Source organism: Vulpes lagopus, chromosome 14 (assembly GCF_018345385.1).
Source record: "Vulpes lagopus strain Blue_001 chromosome 14, ASM1834538v1, whole genome shotgun sequence".
In the NCBI taxonomy this organism is placed as follows: domain Eukaryota; kingdom Metazoa; phylum Chordata; class Mammalia; order Carnivora; family Canidae; genus Vulpes; species Vulpes lagopus.
In genome coordinates this window covers 10497064-10512138 of record NC_054837.1, presented here as the reverse complement: position 1 = coordinate 10512138, position 15075 = coordinate 10497064, and the positions used below count along the sequence as shown (strand labels likewise).

Genomic DNA, 15075 nt, shown 5'->3' with positions numbered 1-15075 from the left:
CAACTGTCACTTGGGTACTTCTCAAATGGGGTGCAAGTGTCTGTCTAGCCTCTTCCCAGACAGAGGTTAACATCTTGGGTTGGAGAAGCTTGAGGAGACCCAACCTACCTCCAGAGAGAAGACCGAGAAAGTGGAGGTGGCCAGCACTTGGGCCAGAGAGGGCCCGAGGTAGGTAAAGGCAGCAGGTCACTGGGAAGCACGGAGAAATAAACAGGTGACACAGTAGAGGTAAAGCACCCAAATTATCCAGTCCAGGCTGGGTGGCCTATATCTGCAGGGGCTTCTGGCTACAGGGAGGTGCTGCCCAGGTGCCAGGCTCATCCAGGGGTCTGCTAGCCTTCTCTTTCACAGGCACAGCCTGATTGCCCTTCTGCAGAATTCATTTTCTGGAAGGCCTCAGAAACCACAGGAGCCGCTATGGGGAGTGAGCCCAATGTGGAAGGGGCCTGGAGCACCCAGCTGCCAGCTCAGACGTGCCCCAAGTTTACAGGTATCGAAGGTGCTGGTCTCCTAAACTCTATCATCAGGAAGGGTAAGCACTCCACCCATGAGTAAGAGAGGGAGGCTAGCTCTCTCCTTCCAACATTACTGCATAGTTTCTGAGGGCAAATACTCAACAACTATTTTCTTGAGCATCTACCATGTGCCAGAGCCTGAATTAGGGTCATTACCCCATTATATAACTTGATCTCTATAATTACTCTTCAAGGCAGGTAATAACAGTAGCTCATTTTATAACGGAGCTCAGGGAAACTAGCTAGCTGCCTGGCTCTAACTTCAATTTAGCAACTGCAGAAAAAAGGTTTGCACAACACTGACAAAAAGCCCATTTCATTAATATATAAAAAGTTCTTATAAATCAATATGAAAAAGACCAATAATCTAATAAGAAAATTAACATGAGTTGAAATGACATTGAAGAAGAAATAAAAACTACTAACGTCATATCATGGGCAATCCCACTAAAAATAAATGGAACACTATAGCATTTCTCACCTACTGAAGAGCATATATGAAACAGTTAAATAATATAAAGTATAGAAGAGGTCTGAAAAAAATGAATCTAAGTTTGGGAATGTGGGCTGGATCTTTGGAGGATACTATCCTCTAAAACTTGAAAGGCACCACAAATCCTTTGACTAGGAAATTGTTTCTAGAAATTTATCCTATGAATGGGTTCCCACATAGCAAAGGTATATATATGAAACAGAAATAACAAGACTAGAAACCACCTAAATGCCCATCAGCAGGGGATGGGTAGGTAAACTGTGACATATCCATATGTTAGGAATACTATATAGCTATCAAAAACAATGAACCAGTTCCTAGATACCAAGATATATTTTTAAGTAAAAAAAAAAAGTCAGAAGCACATGTACTTGTCCTTTGTGTACATTTTTGTGCCCTGGATTATAAATAGGCAGACACCTTCTGGAAGGATATACACAGGATGAGGACAGTGGTGGCCGTGGGATGGTAGCTGTGGCCTAGGCATCTGGATAGGAGGGAACTTCTCTTTTTCTACAAACCCTCGGTACTGTGTAGATTGATTACGGATTACATCTACTGATTGTCTATAAAATATCCACAGGGAAAGAGGGCTGGCAGATGCAGAGCTCCTAGGCTCCGTGGCCCGTGCCTGGCCACTAGAAGGTCATATAGCCTGGCACAAGAGAAGAGCCACAGACCCAGACACCTCACTGCCTAGCTGGCTCTCAGTGGGGAGGCCCCCATTGCCATATGCCTTGAGAACCAGCCTTTGACACACCCCTCCAGACCCAATACCTGCTCTCCTCAGCTTCTGTGCAGACCCACTCTACCCTTCAGTTTCCTTACATGTAACCAGGAATCAGGGAGAACAGAGAAGAAACCAAAGCTCAGAGGGTCTGGGTAACTTGCCAAAGCTACCCAGCTGGGAGCTGGCTGTGCTGGGAGGGGTGGATGAGGACTTGCTGTTGGAGCAGAGCGAAGGACCAGCTGTCTCTGTGTAGGACAGAGCAAATGAGGGAGGGCTGGGCCTGGGTGGGGTGGCCAGGAAGGGTAGATGTGGGTTTTAGGGGGCCCCAGGATAGAAAGCAGAAAGACTTGGTAACAGGCCATGTCCTGGCCAACGGGTGGGTCTCTACCCTACATAGAATGTCAAAGCTGGAAGGGTACTGAGAGCCTCGCACTGGCTTTCAAGCCAAACTTGTTTTTGAAGCAGTAGACCTGCCTTTGGTCAGAATTTCCTAGGTGCTCAAGACCACATGGGGCACCTGGAGCTGCTCCAGGAGAAGCAGACCATGGGCCTAGAGCCCCTTCACTATTGCTTGCTGCGGCCCTAGAATATCTGGGGCTCCAGAGAACACACTGAGCTCATCCATGCCTCTCCCCACAGAGGGGCAAACCAGTGCCAGAAGGGGGCAGCGACTTGCCAGAAGTCGCTCAGCAGGCACAGCCCCACTCCCGAGTCTGGCATACTCTCGACTGCGCCACCCTGCCCGCCCTCTGAGGATGCCGCAAAGCCGTGGTCCTGGGAACGCCCGCCCAGGGGGCCATTCACACGCGCCTCCGGCGCAAAGCAGTGCAGCAAGCAGCCTCGGAAATCAACAAGGCAAAGTACTCACGTTGAAGAAATTGGTCTTGTTCCTCTCGCAGAAGAGCCCCTGTGCCGGCATGTGCTGCAGTTGTTGCCACGGGATACCGCTGCCTAGCAACACGTCGCGGGCCCACTGGAGGTTCTGGGGAAACAAGAAGTAGGTTGGAAGTGAGTGTGTGGGCAGCTCGCGGCGCCCACGGGGAAGGGAGGCAGTCCCCTCCTTCCTGGCTGCGTTGGCAGAGCGGGGATGAGCAGCGGCTCCTGCAGATACTGATCCCGCAGCTCCAGGGAGCTCTGGCTGCGGGCTTTGATCATCTGGCTGTGGGGTACATTTCCGGAACTGATTTTCTGCCTAGCACTGGCTGACTTAGGAGAGTGTGGCCTTAGATTGCCCAAGAAGGGCACAGATAGGGACCCCCACCCGGACTGGCCTTGAAAATCTGCTATGTGGACCTAGCGCCCTGCCTTCTGTCAGGAGGACCCCCACTGGCCCAAAGGGTCAGCCCTGACTTGTCAGGATGTTAGCAATACTCATCGCAGCTGGGAGACAGCCACCTTAGGCTTGGAAGAGCTAGTCTCTGTAGGATGCCAGGGGCCTAAGTGCTTGGGAGGGAAGGGGGGGGGTTCTATACACAGTGCTCAAGCCAGTGCTCCCTGGGCAACCGTGCCTCTTGGAATCCAGGCCCAGGGGCCTGGTAGGGTGGGAACAAAAGCCTGCTAGCCCAAGTGGATCCTGGGGGCAGCCTGAGAGGCTAAGTGTGGGCCTGGCTCCTTTGGCCTTCTCTGGGACCTTCTCATTGACTCAGAGAACAGCCCTTCCCCACCAGCTGCCTGGTCTGCCACCTTCCCATCTCAGGTCTTTCCCAGGGAGGCTCCCACACCAGGACCATCTCACCACCCAGCACCTGGGACAGTGCTGCCTTAGAAGGGAGAAGCCAGCAGGGGGCAGAGTTAGTACTGGAACCTGAACTGCCCAACATCAGCTCCTCTTTTCCACAGCGCTCATTCCCCCATCCTGCCCCCCAGCCAATCAGTACTCCTTCTCCACCCCCATCCAGGTCCCTTCCTTGTCTCTCTCACCCTTGGTGCTAGGCCTTTATCACCTCGTGTCCCAATTGCTTAATGCCTTTTCACGTCTCATCCTGCAAACCTGTCTCACCTGCTCCCACTGTACTTACTACTGGTCAGGCTGAACTTAAGAAATAGTCCCCCTAGTCACAACTTCTGACAAAAGTGCAAGCCCCAGCTCCCTGGCTTGCTGGCTGGGGGCCCCTGCTGGCCTGCATCCGAGCTTCTGCACAGAGGGACATGCCCAAGGGGCTGCTATTGGAACTGAGGGCTGCTCTGCACCCAGCACCAGGCAGGACCCTGAAGCTATAAGGGGTGGGACACAGAAATGAGGGTCCCTCTGGGATGGAGACAGGTAAACTTTCAGGCATGCATCTTCTGGATGACACACTCATGGCAGATGAAGCTAGCTCTTCTTTGGAAGCCCAAGGGAGAACATCATCTTCTGGGGGAAGCCTGGATGATTAAGCCTGGCAGTGACTCTAAGGCCATTTCCTACAGGGACACGGTTCTGAGAGTGGATGAAGGCTGAGGCCCGGTAAAGTCAGGGCTGTCCTTGCCCAGCAGGGCTGCAGCCCAGCCTGGTCTAAGCAGCTTTAATGTAGGGGTAGGGGATGGAGGGCCATGAGCAGCCCAGCATGTACAACAGCAGGGAAAACCCCAGCTGGACAAGAGAGCACATATTGTCCACAGCCCTCTACACAGCTGACCCCTCTAAACCTGCACTCAGGAGGCTTGCTTTTTCGCTCAGAGCCCTCCTTGAGCCCAGACACCTGCTCAGACACATCTGACATGCTGAGATCCGAAGCAGACTGAGACTCTTCCTCTCTCACAGACTCCAACCAAAACAGCAAGGCGAGCACAGAGAAGGAATCATACCAAAGGCCGTGTGGGGGCTGCTCTCGCAAAGACTCAGCGGCTGTCAGGGAGGCGCAGCCACAGCCACAGTCTCCTGAGACATTACTTCTCCAGGACTCTCAAGTCTTTCTAGCACCTCAGGGACTGATGCCATAGTCATTCATGGTGAATGATGAGGCTTCCTGAAGGCCAAGGCACCTCCTCTCTGCCCCTACATGGGTGAGGCAGAAACAGAGGAGAGGAGTTACCTAGGCAGCAACAGTCCCTGGTCCTCAGCCAGGGAGCACAGGGGCCACTCTGCCCTATACACAGGAAGAACAGCGAACTACTCAATCCCAGCCTTCAACTTTTGAGCTCCAGTGCAACGAGGGATCAACTTGCAGTTCACACTCCGAAGTCCAGAGCAGCGTCCCGCAGTCTGGCTCAGAGACCCTGCCTCCCAGACCAGTCTATTTAGAAGTCTCTTAAGGCTGGTTACAAGCCTGACCAGTGCTTCTACCAGGGGAGGGAGGGTCGGCCATGGACAAACTGAGTGCAGAGCAGGGAAATAGGGTGGGTCAGGCGTGCTTCATTACAAGGAATGAGATCTAACTCAGATTTGTTCAAGCTGGTCAGGGCTCCTCAGGGCCCCGGGACACAGGATCCAAAGAGAAGCTAAAGTCTCAGACCTCCAGCAAGCAGGACAACCACTCAAGAAGCCCAGGAGAGATGCTCACAACCTCTATCAGTACTTAGCCACGATCCTTTGGTCTCAGTGCCATTTGGTTCAAAGTCTCTCTCAAGCAAGATGTGAGAGGCTGCCAGTCTAATCATCCATGAAGGGGAGGGACCTTCACAGAAAGTGACACAAGACAGAAGAACCGATATATGCACTTTGAATATGACAGGTGAGCCCACCTGACCACAACCATGGAGATAAGGCACCCACCTATGGTACAGCCTAAGGAGGTCAGCGAGGCTCCTAGGGGATATGACAACTAAGCTATGACTGGCACACAGCTGTCACTGAACTGGGGTATCCCTAGAGCATGCATGAAAGCCCCCTCTGGGGCTCCTTTGGGACTTAAGGGAAGTATCCAGTTAGCAGCAGTTTGAGAGGGGTAGGAAAACAAGACTCAAAGAGGCATCTCCGAGGTGGCCATTACTTTCTTTTTTTTTTTTTTTTTTTTTAAGGATTGACCATTACTTTCATAAGAACAAGAAAATGTGCCTTCCGTGTGACTGGGGATATGTGAGAGAGAAGAGTGTCATGGCCAGAGTAGAGAGAGTGGGAGACTCTGCTTCCTGAGCCAGATGTCCGATTCTAGGCCCCAAGGCTGAGGGGCAGGAACACACATCCCTGTAGGGCTTTGGTTTCTGCCACAACCCTGCAGCTTCTCCCATGACAGCTGCACCAAGACAGCCCTTCCCACAAGAACAGTCAGACAGAAGGTGGAGGACCACAGAGGGAGGAGACTGTGGGAGAGGTCCCAGCACTCTTAGAGACCTAAAAACCAGCCACTTGAGAAGAGTGCAGAAAGCACTGGCCTGCCAAACCCGATCAGGATTGTCAATTAGCCTCCTGCAGACTTGGCCCCCGCACACCAGCAGAGAGCAGGGCTCCTCAGCCGTCTCCCAGGCCTGCCAGAGAGATCCGATCGATGGCTATGGCACAAAGCGTCCAGACAGCTCATGGAAGACCTTAGCTAATTTATATCTGAGGCCCCAGATGGGAGCTGACAGGGACAAGGAAACCTGCCCAGAAAACTGACAAGTGCCAGGCTGGTGAGGGGAGGGGTATGGGGAGCTGACCCACCATGGTGCACCTGTAATGCACAGTCTGCTCTGCAGCTTCACGATATGGGGAGGTGAGACACACACCACCACCTGCACTAAGCACAGCACATCACTCCTCACCCTATATTGTTACCAGTTTACCAACAAGGAAACAGCCTCAGAGAGGTCTCGGCTGGGGGGGGGGGGGGGTCCTGAATCCCCCAAGCCAGGAAGCAGCAAGCCAGGTTTGCATTCCTGCCCAGACCTGAAGGACTCCAAGGCTTGGGTTCTTATCTGCACCCCCATCCCAGGGCGGGCAAGTCATTTTACAAATCTATGTGCAACTCTCAGGCAGTCCTGTCTCAGGTCTTGAGCAACCTGTCACCATGCCACCGGCCTGGAGCCTCAGCTTACCGTCACCTCTGGGAATGGGAGAAACACAACCAGGCCACTTGCCAGTTAACAGCACCAATCCTTCCTGGGATCCATGGGCCCCTGAAGCTTAGTGCACAAACCCTCCTCTGACAGAGGGCAGAATGCACTAAATGCCCTAACAAGGGGCAGAAGGAGGGCAGAGTCCTGATGAGAGACAGGGAGAAGAATCCCTGGAAGCACGCAGCACCTTGATGTCCTCCACCAACTTCCTTTCGCCTGGACATTCCTATCCTGGCATAAGGCAGAGGGACCCTCCTGACTCCGCTTGAAGGCCTCAGCTCCCTCAGACTGAAAGCCAGCTCCACACCTCAGTTCACTCACACACATGCAAGTTCATCTCCTTCCCTCCCCTCTCCCATCATGCGCAGCCCTGCAGCCATTCCTGCCTCTGCCCCCACCGTGGCCCTGCAGGTCTCTCGGCCTAGCATCATCTCACCCCATTCCCACCTGCCCCTCAATACTGTCCTCACAGCTTCATGGCTACCTTAATAGCCTCCCTGCCAACTATGACGGCTTTGTGGTCTGCCCCCCTTTTGTCTGTCAGACCCACGAGGTAGCTCCACATGGGGCTAGACCAGTATGGGGTCCATGGAAGGGCTGTGACAAATATTTGGGAGGAGTGAAAGGAATGGGCAGTGTTCGGGTTTGCGGGACAGTCTGAGGTGCTGAGGCAGGAAGGTGGCAGCAGTACATGGTGGGGATGGAGGGCCCAGGATTGGAGGCAGGAGTGCTGGGGCAGAGCCCTCATCCTGGGCTCCCCACCCAAGGAAGCTGTTGGGAAAGGAATTGCTTGAGAGCTCATGTGTGGGCAGGCTGGAGCACAAAGGCCATCTTTTTTTTTTTTTTTTTTTTTTTAAGATTTTATTTATTCATGAGAGAGAGAGAGAGAGAGAGAGAGGCAGAGGCTCCATGCAGGGAGCCCGATGTGGGACTCGATCCCGGGTCTCCAGGATCATGCCCTGGGCTGAAGGCGGCGCTAAACCGCTGAGCCACCCGGGCTGCTCTCAAAGGCTATCTTTTAAGACATCTTTCTCTATTCTTTCTTCCAAACAGTGATTCAGAAGCCCCATGTTTGCCTGGCAGTTCTCCACATGGGCATGCAGCAGTACACACTCAAGTTTTGTTGAAGGAATAAATGAATGACTGCTGGCAGTCTTGGAGTCCTATAACCGCTTGGGGCCTCAGAGGCTCACTTGGGAGGATGGAGGTGGTAGTGACCATCAGGCCACTCTTAGGATCAGCTGGAGAATGCCAGAGATAGCAGATGGGAAAGCACCTGTCTACAAATGCACCAAAGTCCTCACCTGCACCTCTGAGAGAATGCCCCTACCCATGCAGCCTTCTCCCCTGCCAAGCTGAGACAGCCCGTGTCTTCTTGGAGGACCCGGCCTTGCCCCTGAACTTGGCAGAGTGTGCCACTGCTCCTCCTCTACCCTCCCTGCACCGGCCTGAAAAGCCAGGCCTGGGGCGTACCCCCTGACTGCCAGGTGGGTTTGACCAGCAAGAAGCATCAGCAGGAGAGCAGAGAGTAGGGCAAAGATGAGACCGAGCATTTATCCCAAGTTCCCTCTGGTGCCGAGGGTTGGCCACCAAGGACCGAAAGTTCTGACAGGTAGCCTGATGCAGAGGTGCCCTGGGGCTGGCCAAGGACCCTGCACCACACCTACCCTGTGGGTTCCAGATGTCCACCCAGGCCACTGAAAACCTCTTTATTAAGGCTCTTTGGATAAGTGGTTGGATGGAGCCATTGAAGGCCTGACTAGCAAACCTCTCACTCTCCACAGAGCAGCCCGAGGCGTTCATGTACAATCTTGTGGTAGCTTTAACCTCACTTAGAATGATGTGCCACAGCTCCTCCCTGCCTCCCCAGGTCCTCAGGAGCTCTGAATGTATCTTTTCCCCCTCTCCTCCCTGCCCAGCCAGTCACACAGGCTCCTGGCTGATTCTAGTCCTGCCAGGCCCATTCCTATCTCAAGGCACATACGTGACCCATGCTGTCCACCCAGAAGCCTCTCTTGGTATCACCTTGGCTAGTTCCCTCACCTGCTTCAGGTCTTTGCTAAGAGAGGCCTTCCCAGACCTCCCTGCCTAAAGAACCACACTCCCCCCACTGCACACCCTTACCAGCTTTATCTTTCTTCTGGATGCATCACTAACCCCCGTTAGGTATGCTTCTACTCTCCCTCCCCTCTGTGTGCACTCAAGGGTGGGGGGGCTCTGCTACGCAGACCAGTATATGCCAGCCTCTCAGGCAGGGCCTCGCATGTATCAATGCAGGTGACAGCTGCTGAATGAATGAACCCGTAGAGATGCATAGGCACAATGCTGGCGGGGGCAGGGTGGGCAGTAGAGGATGACACTAACACAGGGGTTCGGCTGTACCATGGTCTGTGGGATGAGGAGGTGGTGGTAGTTTCTTCCACATGCAGTACAATTTGTAATGGCTGCTGCCAGTAGAGTACTCAACCCACTCAAACTGCTGGGATCCATAGCTCACCTCCTCCCAAAGATAGAACAAGGAAGGCAATGGGCCTTTGGGGGGGGCATTTGTTCCCCCTCCTCTGACCCCCAAAGGCACAGCGAAATCTTCAAACCATGTTGTAGACAGACTTTGAAATGTATAACTGAGATTCTGAAGTTGAGAGAAATCTGGAGTTTCATTTTGCAAACAAAGCCTGATAACCTGGTTTGCGAGGATCAGCAGCAGCCCAGGGCTTCTGCGTGGGGAGCCTGTGGCACAGCATCCTTTTGGGTATACAGAAAGAGAGCAGGGATTGAAGGAATGGGGGAACGCCCTGCTGCGTGGCCGGCACGCCCTCGTCATGCCTGGTCCTGCCGTCTGGCATGGAATGCACAGCTTACCACTTGCTCCTAGGACACTCACTCATGTGTATGCAGCAGGGTCTCCCAGGCTGCACCCTTGGGTGGCTCTGTCACACCCACCCATCCTCATGGGTTCTCGTTTAACCTGACTCTGCAGGTTCTAGATGTGAGCTGATGGCACAGGCAGGTAGGGAACCACCCACAATGGGTAAGGAAGGGGCAGGGGCTCACAGCCCAGCTGGCCCGTCCCTTGCTCAAGCTCACACCAGAGCATAAGCAGACTCTGAAGTCAAAGTTCAGCAGCTTCTCTGGAGATCACAGGTGGCAGCAGCCCTGCTGGACTCACCTGGCAAGAGGCAGCTCTGTATCAAACAAGTTCTAAACAGACACTGGGGCCTGGGCTCATCCCGCATAGGTTCTGGGTCAGAGAAGTGGGTCTGATTGGGCTGGAGCAGCGAGGCCACTATCCAGCTATATGCCACACTGACAGGGCCTTGTCACCTACCATTAGGAGGATGTACTGCAAAAGGGTTTGGCCATGATGCTGTGCAGCTGCCTCCAGGAGTACACTGGGACAGGGACAGAGGCCAGCAGCTGGTCTAGAGCACTGTTCACAGCGAGTGGCCTCTGCTCCCATCAGAGCAGCATGCATGTGGGGCTTGCAAGACAGGCTGCTCTCGTCATCAGTATGCATGTTTCCCAGCTGGTAAAGCACTATTAACTCACTTTTCCTCACAGTAAAACCTACAACCTACAACGAAGGTGCCATTATCCCCGCTTGACTATTTAAGAAATCTATCCATAGGACTGAAACGAAGCCAGCTGTCTAGCTGGCCGAGCCTGAGTGAGGGGCTGGGAGCCGGCACTTGGGAGGGGTGGTTCAGGTTCCAGCATGCACACTGGAAAGAGGACAAGTGGTGGTAGAGGGACACATTCTAATCACAGGGTCTGGGGAAGGGCCAGGCCTATGATCAGAGCAGACTGATAGTCCCTTTTCCATCTCACGCCCCATAGGCTCCGGAGCAATCCTCACCTGAGTGTCACCTCTCAGTGATAACTTGGATGCTAACTGTATCAGAGAGCTGTTCCAGGTCAGACGGGGAAAAGCCACACAACAAAAGGTGGGCTTCATCCCACAGCAGAGCCAGCAAGGCTCACACTTGCCCTGGAGGGTGGGAGGAAAACCTTTTGGTGAAGTGTAGGTTGAATAAAGGCCAAGCCTTGATGTAGGCAGTGCTAAAGCCAGATGAGCAGAGCCCCAGCCCATGGGCCAGAAGCTGGCCGTACTCCAAGCCCCAGGAAGGTGGCCTCTCCCAAAGAACAGGCCCTTCTCCTCTCCTCTCCTTCCTCACTTGGGATGCCATTCACCCCTGGCTCACTGCCTACCTCCTGCCACACTGACCAACAGCAGCCCAATTACTAAGTGGCCACTGCACCCACAGGAGCTGGTATGCCAGCCTTGCTTCTGCTAAACCTCCAGCCTCTCACACAAGTACTTTCAGTAAACATTTCCTCACTCTAGTCCAATGTAGCCAATCAGCAGCCGTGTGGCTTTATCAAGAAGCTGGGCATCCATCTAGCTGGCCAGGTGAAGGGCCTGGGCCAAAGGCCTTGGTCCCCCCCACCTCGAGAGCAGAGACAGAGGAAACATCTGAGCCTCAGGAGGCCCAGGCCTGGCCACCTCCTCCCCAAGGGCTTCAAGACAAGCTGCTGTCCCTTCACAGCCTCAGTTTCCTGCTCCCCCTGCTGGGCAGCATGCTGGGTGAAACAACACTGAGGAGCTGGCCCAGGCCAAGTAGTCGCAGTGCAGAACTGGAGTCTGTTTCTTGACCTTTCTCTTAAGACACTGAGTAACCCAGGAGGACCATACCCCAAGAATGGGAAGCAAAGAATGCGAAGAACATTTCCCAAGTTGAGACCCAGCAGTGAGCACAAAACAAAGTAAGTTTAGGAGAGGCAGTACTCTAAACAAGAGGCTCCCCAGAGGAAACTAGCTCTGGAAAGTACCACCAGTGTTCACAAACCCTGGTCTCTAAGCAGGGGGCACATAGCCCCGGTGCCCAACTCCCTTGCCCTAGCAGAACTGTCAGTAAAGCAGTGGCTGCTCATGCACCCCCGACCCCCAGGAGGAGAGGCCGAAATCTTTGATTCTAGCCATAGTAGGAGGTATGAAGTGGTATCTCAGTGTGATTTGAACTCACATTTTCCCAATGGAAAATGGTGTTAAGCACCTTTTCCTGTGCTTATTGACCTTTTGTATATCTTCTTTGGAAAAATTTCTATTCAGATCCTTTGCCCACTTTTACATTGAGTTGTCTTTTAATTATTGAGTTGTAAGAGATTTTTTTATTTTTTATTTTTTATTTTTTTAAGATTATTTATTTACTTATTTATGATAGAGAGAGAGAGAGAGAGAGAGAGAGAGAGAGAGAGGCAGAGACATAGGAGGAAGGAGAAGCAGGCTCCACGTCAGGAGCCCAATGCGGGACTCGATCCCGGGACCCCAGGATCGTGCCCTGGGCCAAAGGCAGGCGCCAAACCACTGAGCCACCCAAGGATCCCGTAAGAGGTTTTTTAAAAAAATATATTCTAAATACAAGCCCCTTACCACATATAAGCATACCTCAGAGATACTGTGGATTGCATTCAAGACTACCACAATAAGGTGAATACCAAAATAAAGTGAGCCAAATGAACTTTTTGGTTTCCCAGCGCATATAAAAGTTATGTTTTTGCTATACTAAGTCTATTAAATGTGCAATAGCATCATGTCTAAAAAACAATGTATATACTTTTAATTTAAAAATACTTTATTGCAGGGCACCTGGGTGGCTCAGTGGTTGAGCGTCTGCCTTTGGATGAGGGCATGATCCTGGGGTCCTGGGATCAAATCCCGCATCAGGCTCCCCAGAGGGAGCCTGCTTCTCCCTCTCCCTATGTCTCTGCCTTTCTCTCTGTGTCTCTCGTGAATAAATAAAATCTTAACATAAATAAATAAATAAAACAAAAGACAGTATCTGCAAGGTACAATCAAATGAAATGCAGTAAAATGAGATGTGCCTGCCTGCGATTGTAAATATTTCTCCCTTTCTGGGACCATTTTTTCATTTCAATAATGTCTTCTGAAGCATGAGTTTTTTAATTTTGATGGTGCCCTATTTATTATTATTATTTATTTATTATTTATCACCTGTGCTTTTGGGAGTCATAGCTGAGGAACCACTGCCTAGTAGTCCAAGGTCATGAAGAGTGACATCTGTTTTCTTCTAAGAGTTTCACAGGTTTTAGCTCTGAAGTTGAACTCTTTGAGACATTGTGAGTTCATTTTTGTAGGTGGTATGAAGCAGGGGTCCAACTGCATTCTTTTGTACTATCCCAGCACCATCTGTTAAAAAGACTGTCCTTTCCTCCACTGAAGTATCTTGGCACCCCTGTCAAAAATCAGCTGACCAGGGCAGCCTGGGTGGCTCAGCGGTTTAGCGCCGCCTTCAGCCCAGAACCTGATCCTGGAGACCCAGGATCGAGTCCCATGTCAGGCTCCCTGCATGGAGCCTGCTTCTCCCTCTGCCTGTGTCTCTGGCCTCTGCCTCTCTCTCTCTCTCTCTCTCTATCTCTCATGAATAAATAAAAATAAAATCTTAAAAAAAAAATCAGCTGACCATATAGATGTATGCCTTTGTTTCTGGGCTTCCAGTTCTATTCCATTATCCATACAGCTATCCCTAGGCTAATACTACACTGTTTATTTTCTTTTTTTTTTTTTTAACTTATTTTTATTTATTTATGATATACAGAGAGAGAGAGAGAGGCAGAGACACAGGAGGAAGGAGAAGCAGGCTCCACGTCAGGAGCCCAATGCGGGACTTGATCCCGGGACTGCAGGATCGCGCCTTGGGCCAAAGGCAGGCGCGAAACCGCTGAGCCACCCAGGGATCCCCTACACTGTTTATTTTCAGTTGTGGTTCAAAACACATAAAATTTACCATCTTACCCATTTTTAATTGTATAGTTCAGTAGTGTTAAGTATATTCACATGGTTGTACAACTAGAACTTTTTTATTATAAAAACTGAAATTCTGTACTGATTAAATAACTCCCCATTCTTTCCCCCAGCCCCTGGCAACCACCATTCCACTTTCTGTCTCTCTGATTTTGACTACTTTAGATGCCTCATCTAAAGTGGAGTCATGGAGTGTTTGATTTTTTTGTGTCTGGCTTATTTCACTGAGAGCATAGTGTCCTCAAGGTTCATCCACGTTATAACATGCCAGAATTTCCTTCCTTTTAAGGCTGAATAATATTCCACAGTTTTGATTACTGTATATTTGCAGTAAATTTTGAAATTGGGAAGTATGAGTTCTCCAAGTTTGTTCTTTTTCAAGCCTGTTTGGCTCTAGGAACCATCTTAAAACCCACTCTGTCCCAGACCCCTCAAAGCAAGAGATGCTGAAGCGCGGGGCTCAGTTTCCCAGCTGAGCCACAGGGAGTGGGTGGGGGGAATTGGGATGGGGCGACCATCCCTCAGCCTTCTTTCTGGCTCTCATTAGCGAATTTCAGAAGCCTCACGATGGAAGCTCCCAATGCCATGTAGTCTCTCTCCTGGGGTGCTCATGTGGACTCCAGGAGACAGGTTTTTCTGAGCACGGGCTGATAGTCTGGGGCTCAAAGTCCTGCTGAAGACTGTAATCTTGGAGACTGTAAGTGATATAATAGCTAGACTTAGGGCCCTTACGGCCATCAGCATGTGTGATCTTCCCTAAGGTGCGGAGAGCATTAGGGAGCTCTGCTTCCTCAGGTGCCCTGGCCCTTGGTGTAGGCTAGCAGGAGGCCTGCCTTGGGAGGCCCAGGGGGTCAGCCTATGCACAGCAAAGCCAGCTTGGGCAGGAGGGCGGCCTTAGGCAGGCATCAAAGGTCCCTCAGGGAATGATCAAGCTCTCAGAAGGCCTAATAGAGGGGGCTAGGAGCCATGGAAGATGCTGAGGAAATGGGCTCTGGGGTCCTGATGAGAGGCCCAATGGGAAGGGCCCCAACCCCTCAGCTCATTGTCACAATAATCCTGTGCGAGTACAAGGGAAGAATCCTCCCCACTCCAGAGCTGGTATGTGAACCTAGATGAACCCACATTCAGAGCCCACATTTCCTCTCCCTCCTCCAGAAATCCTGCTGCCAACAGCTAAAGCAAGTGATTCCCTGTGTCCTGAGGATAGTTTCTCTGTAGAGGCCTGGGGTGGAGAGGCCTCTGAACAGAACAGAGCTTCAGCTGGAGGCTGCTTAAAAGACCCAAAGGATCTGGAGTCAACCTGCAGAGCCCCTGGGGCCTCTCTGAAGGCAGGGATGATGGATGTTTCAACCAGTTGGCCACTGAGCCATGAGATGGCAACAGGAAAATGCCACTGCCAAGCCCACAGGCGGATTTCATGAAGAAATGTGCTGCTGTTAAATATACACAGTGGGAAGTATCTGTTACCAAACAGCTGTGTTTGGAAAGCAGTCGCTGCTTATCAGCTAATGGTTCTACATTAGTCACTGAAAGCACCGGTCATGTCCCGTAGATCTAT

General features: G+C 51.7%; 1 protein-coding gene across 5 annotated transcripts in view; it reads right to left on the bottom strand.

Annotated features, from left to right (window-relative positions):
- CABIN1 (calcineurin binding protein 1) overlaps positions 1 to 15075 on the bottom strand; it is a 153441-nt gene that overhangs the window by 43989 nt on the left and 94377 nt on the right. For all 5 annotated transcript variants that reach the window (XM_041728556.1, XM_041728554.1, XM_041728558.1 and 2 more), the window contains exon 29: positions 2607 to 2720. In XM_041728556.1, coding sequence (XP_041584490.1) covers positions 2607 to 2720 — 114 coding nt within the window. The remainder of the gene's footprint in view (positions 1 to 2606; positions 2721 to 15075) is intronic.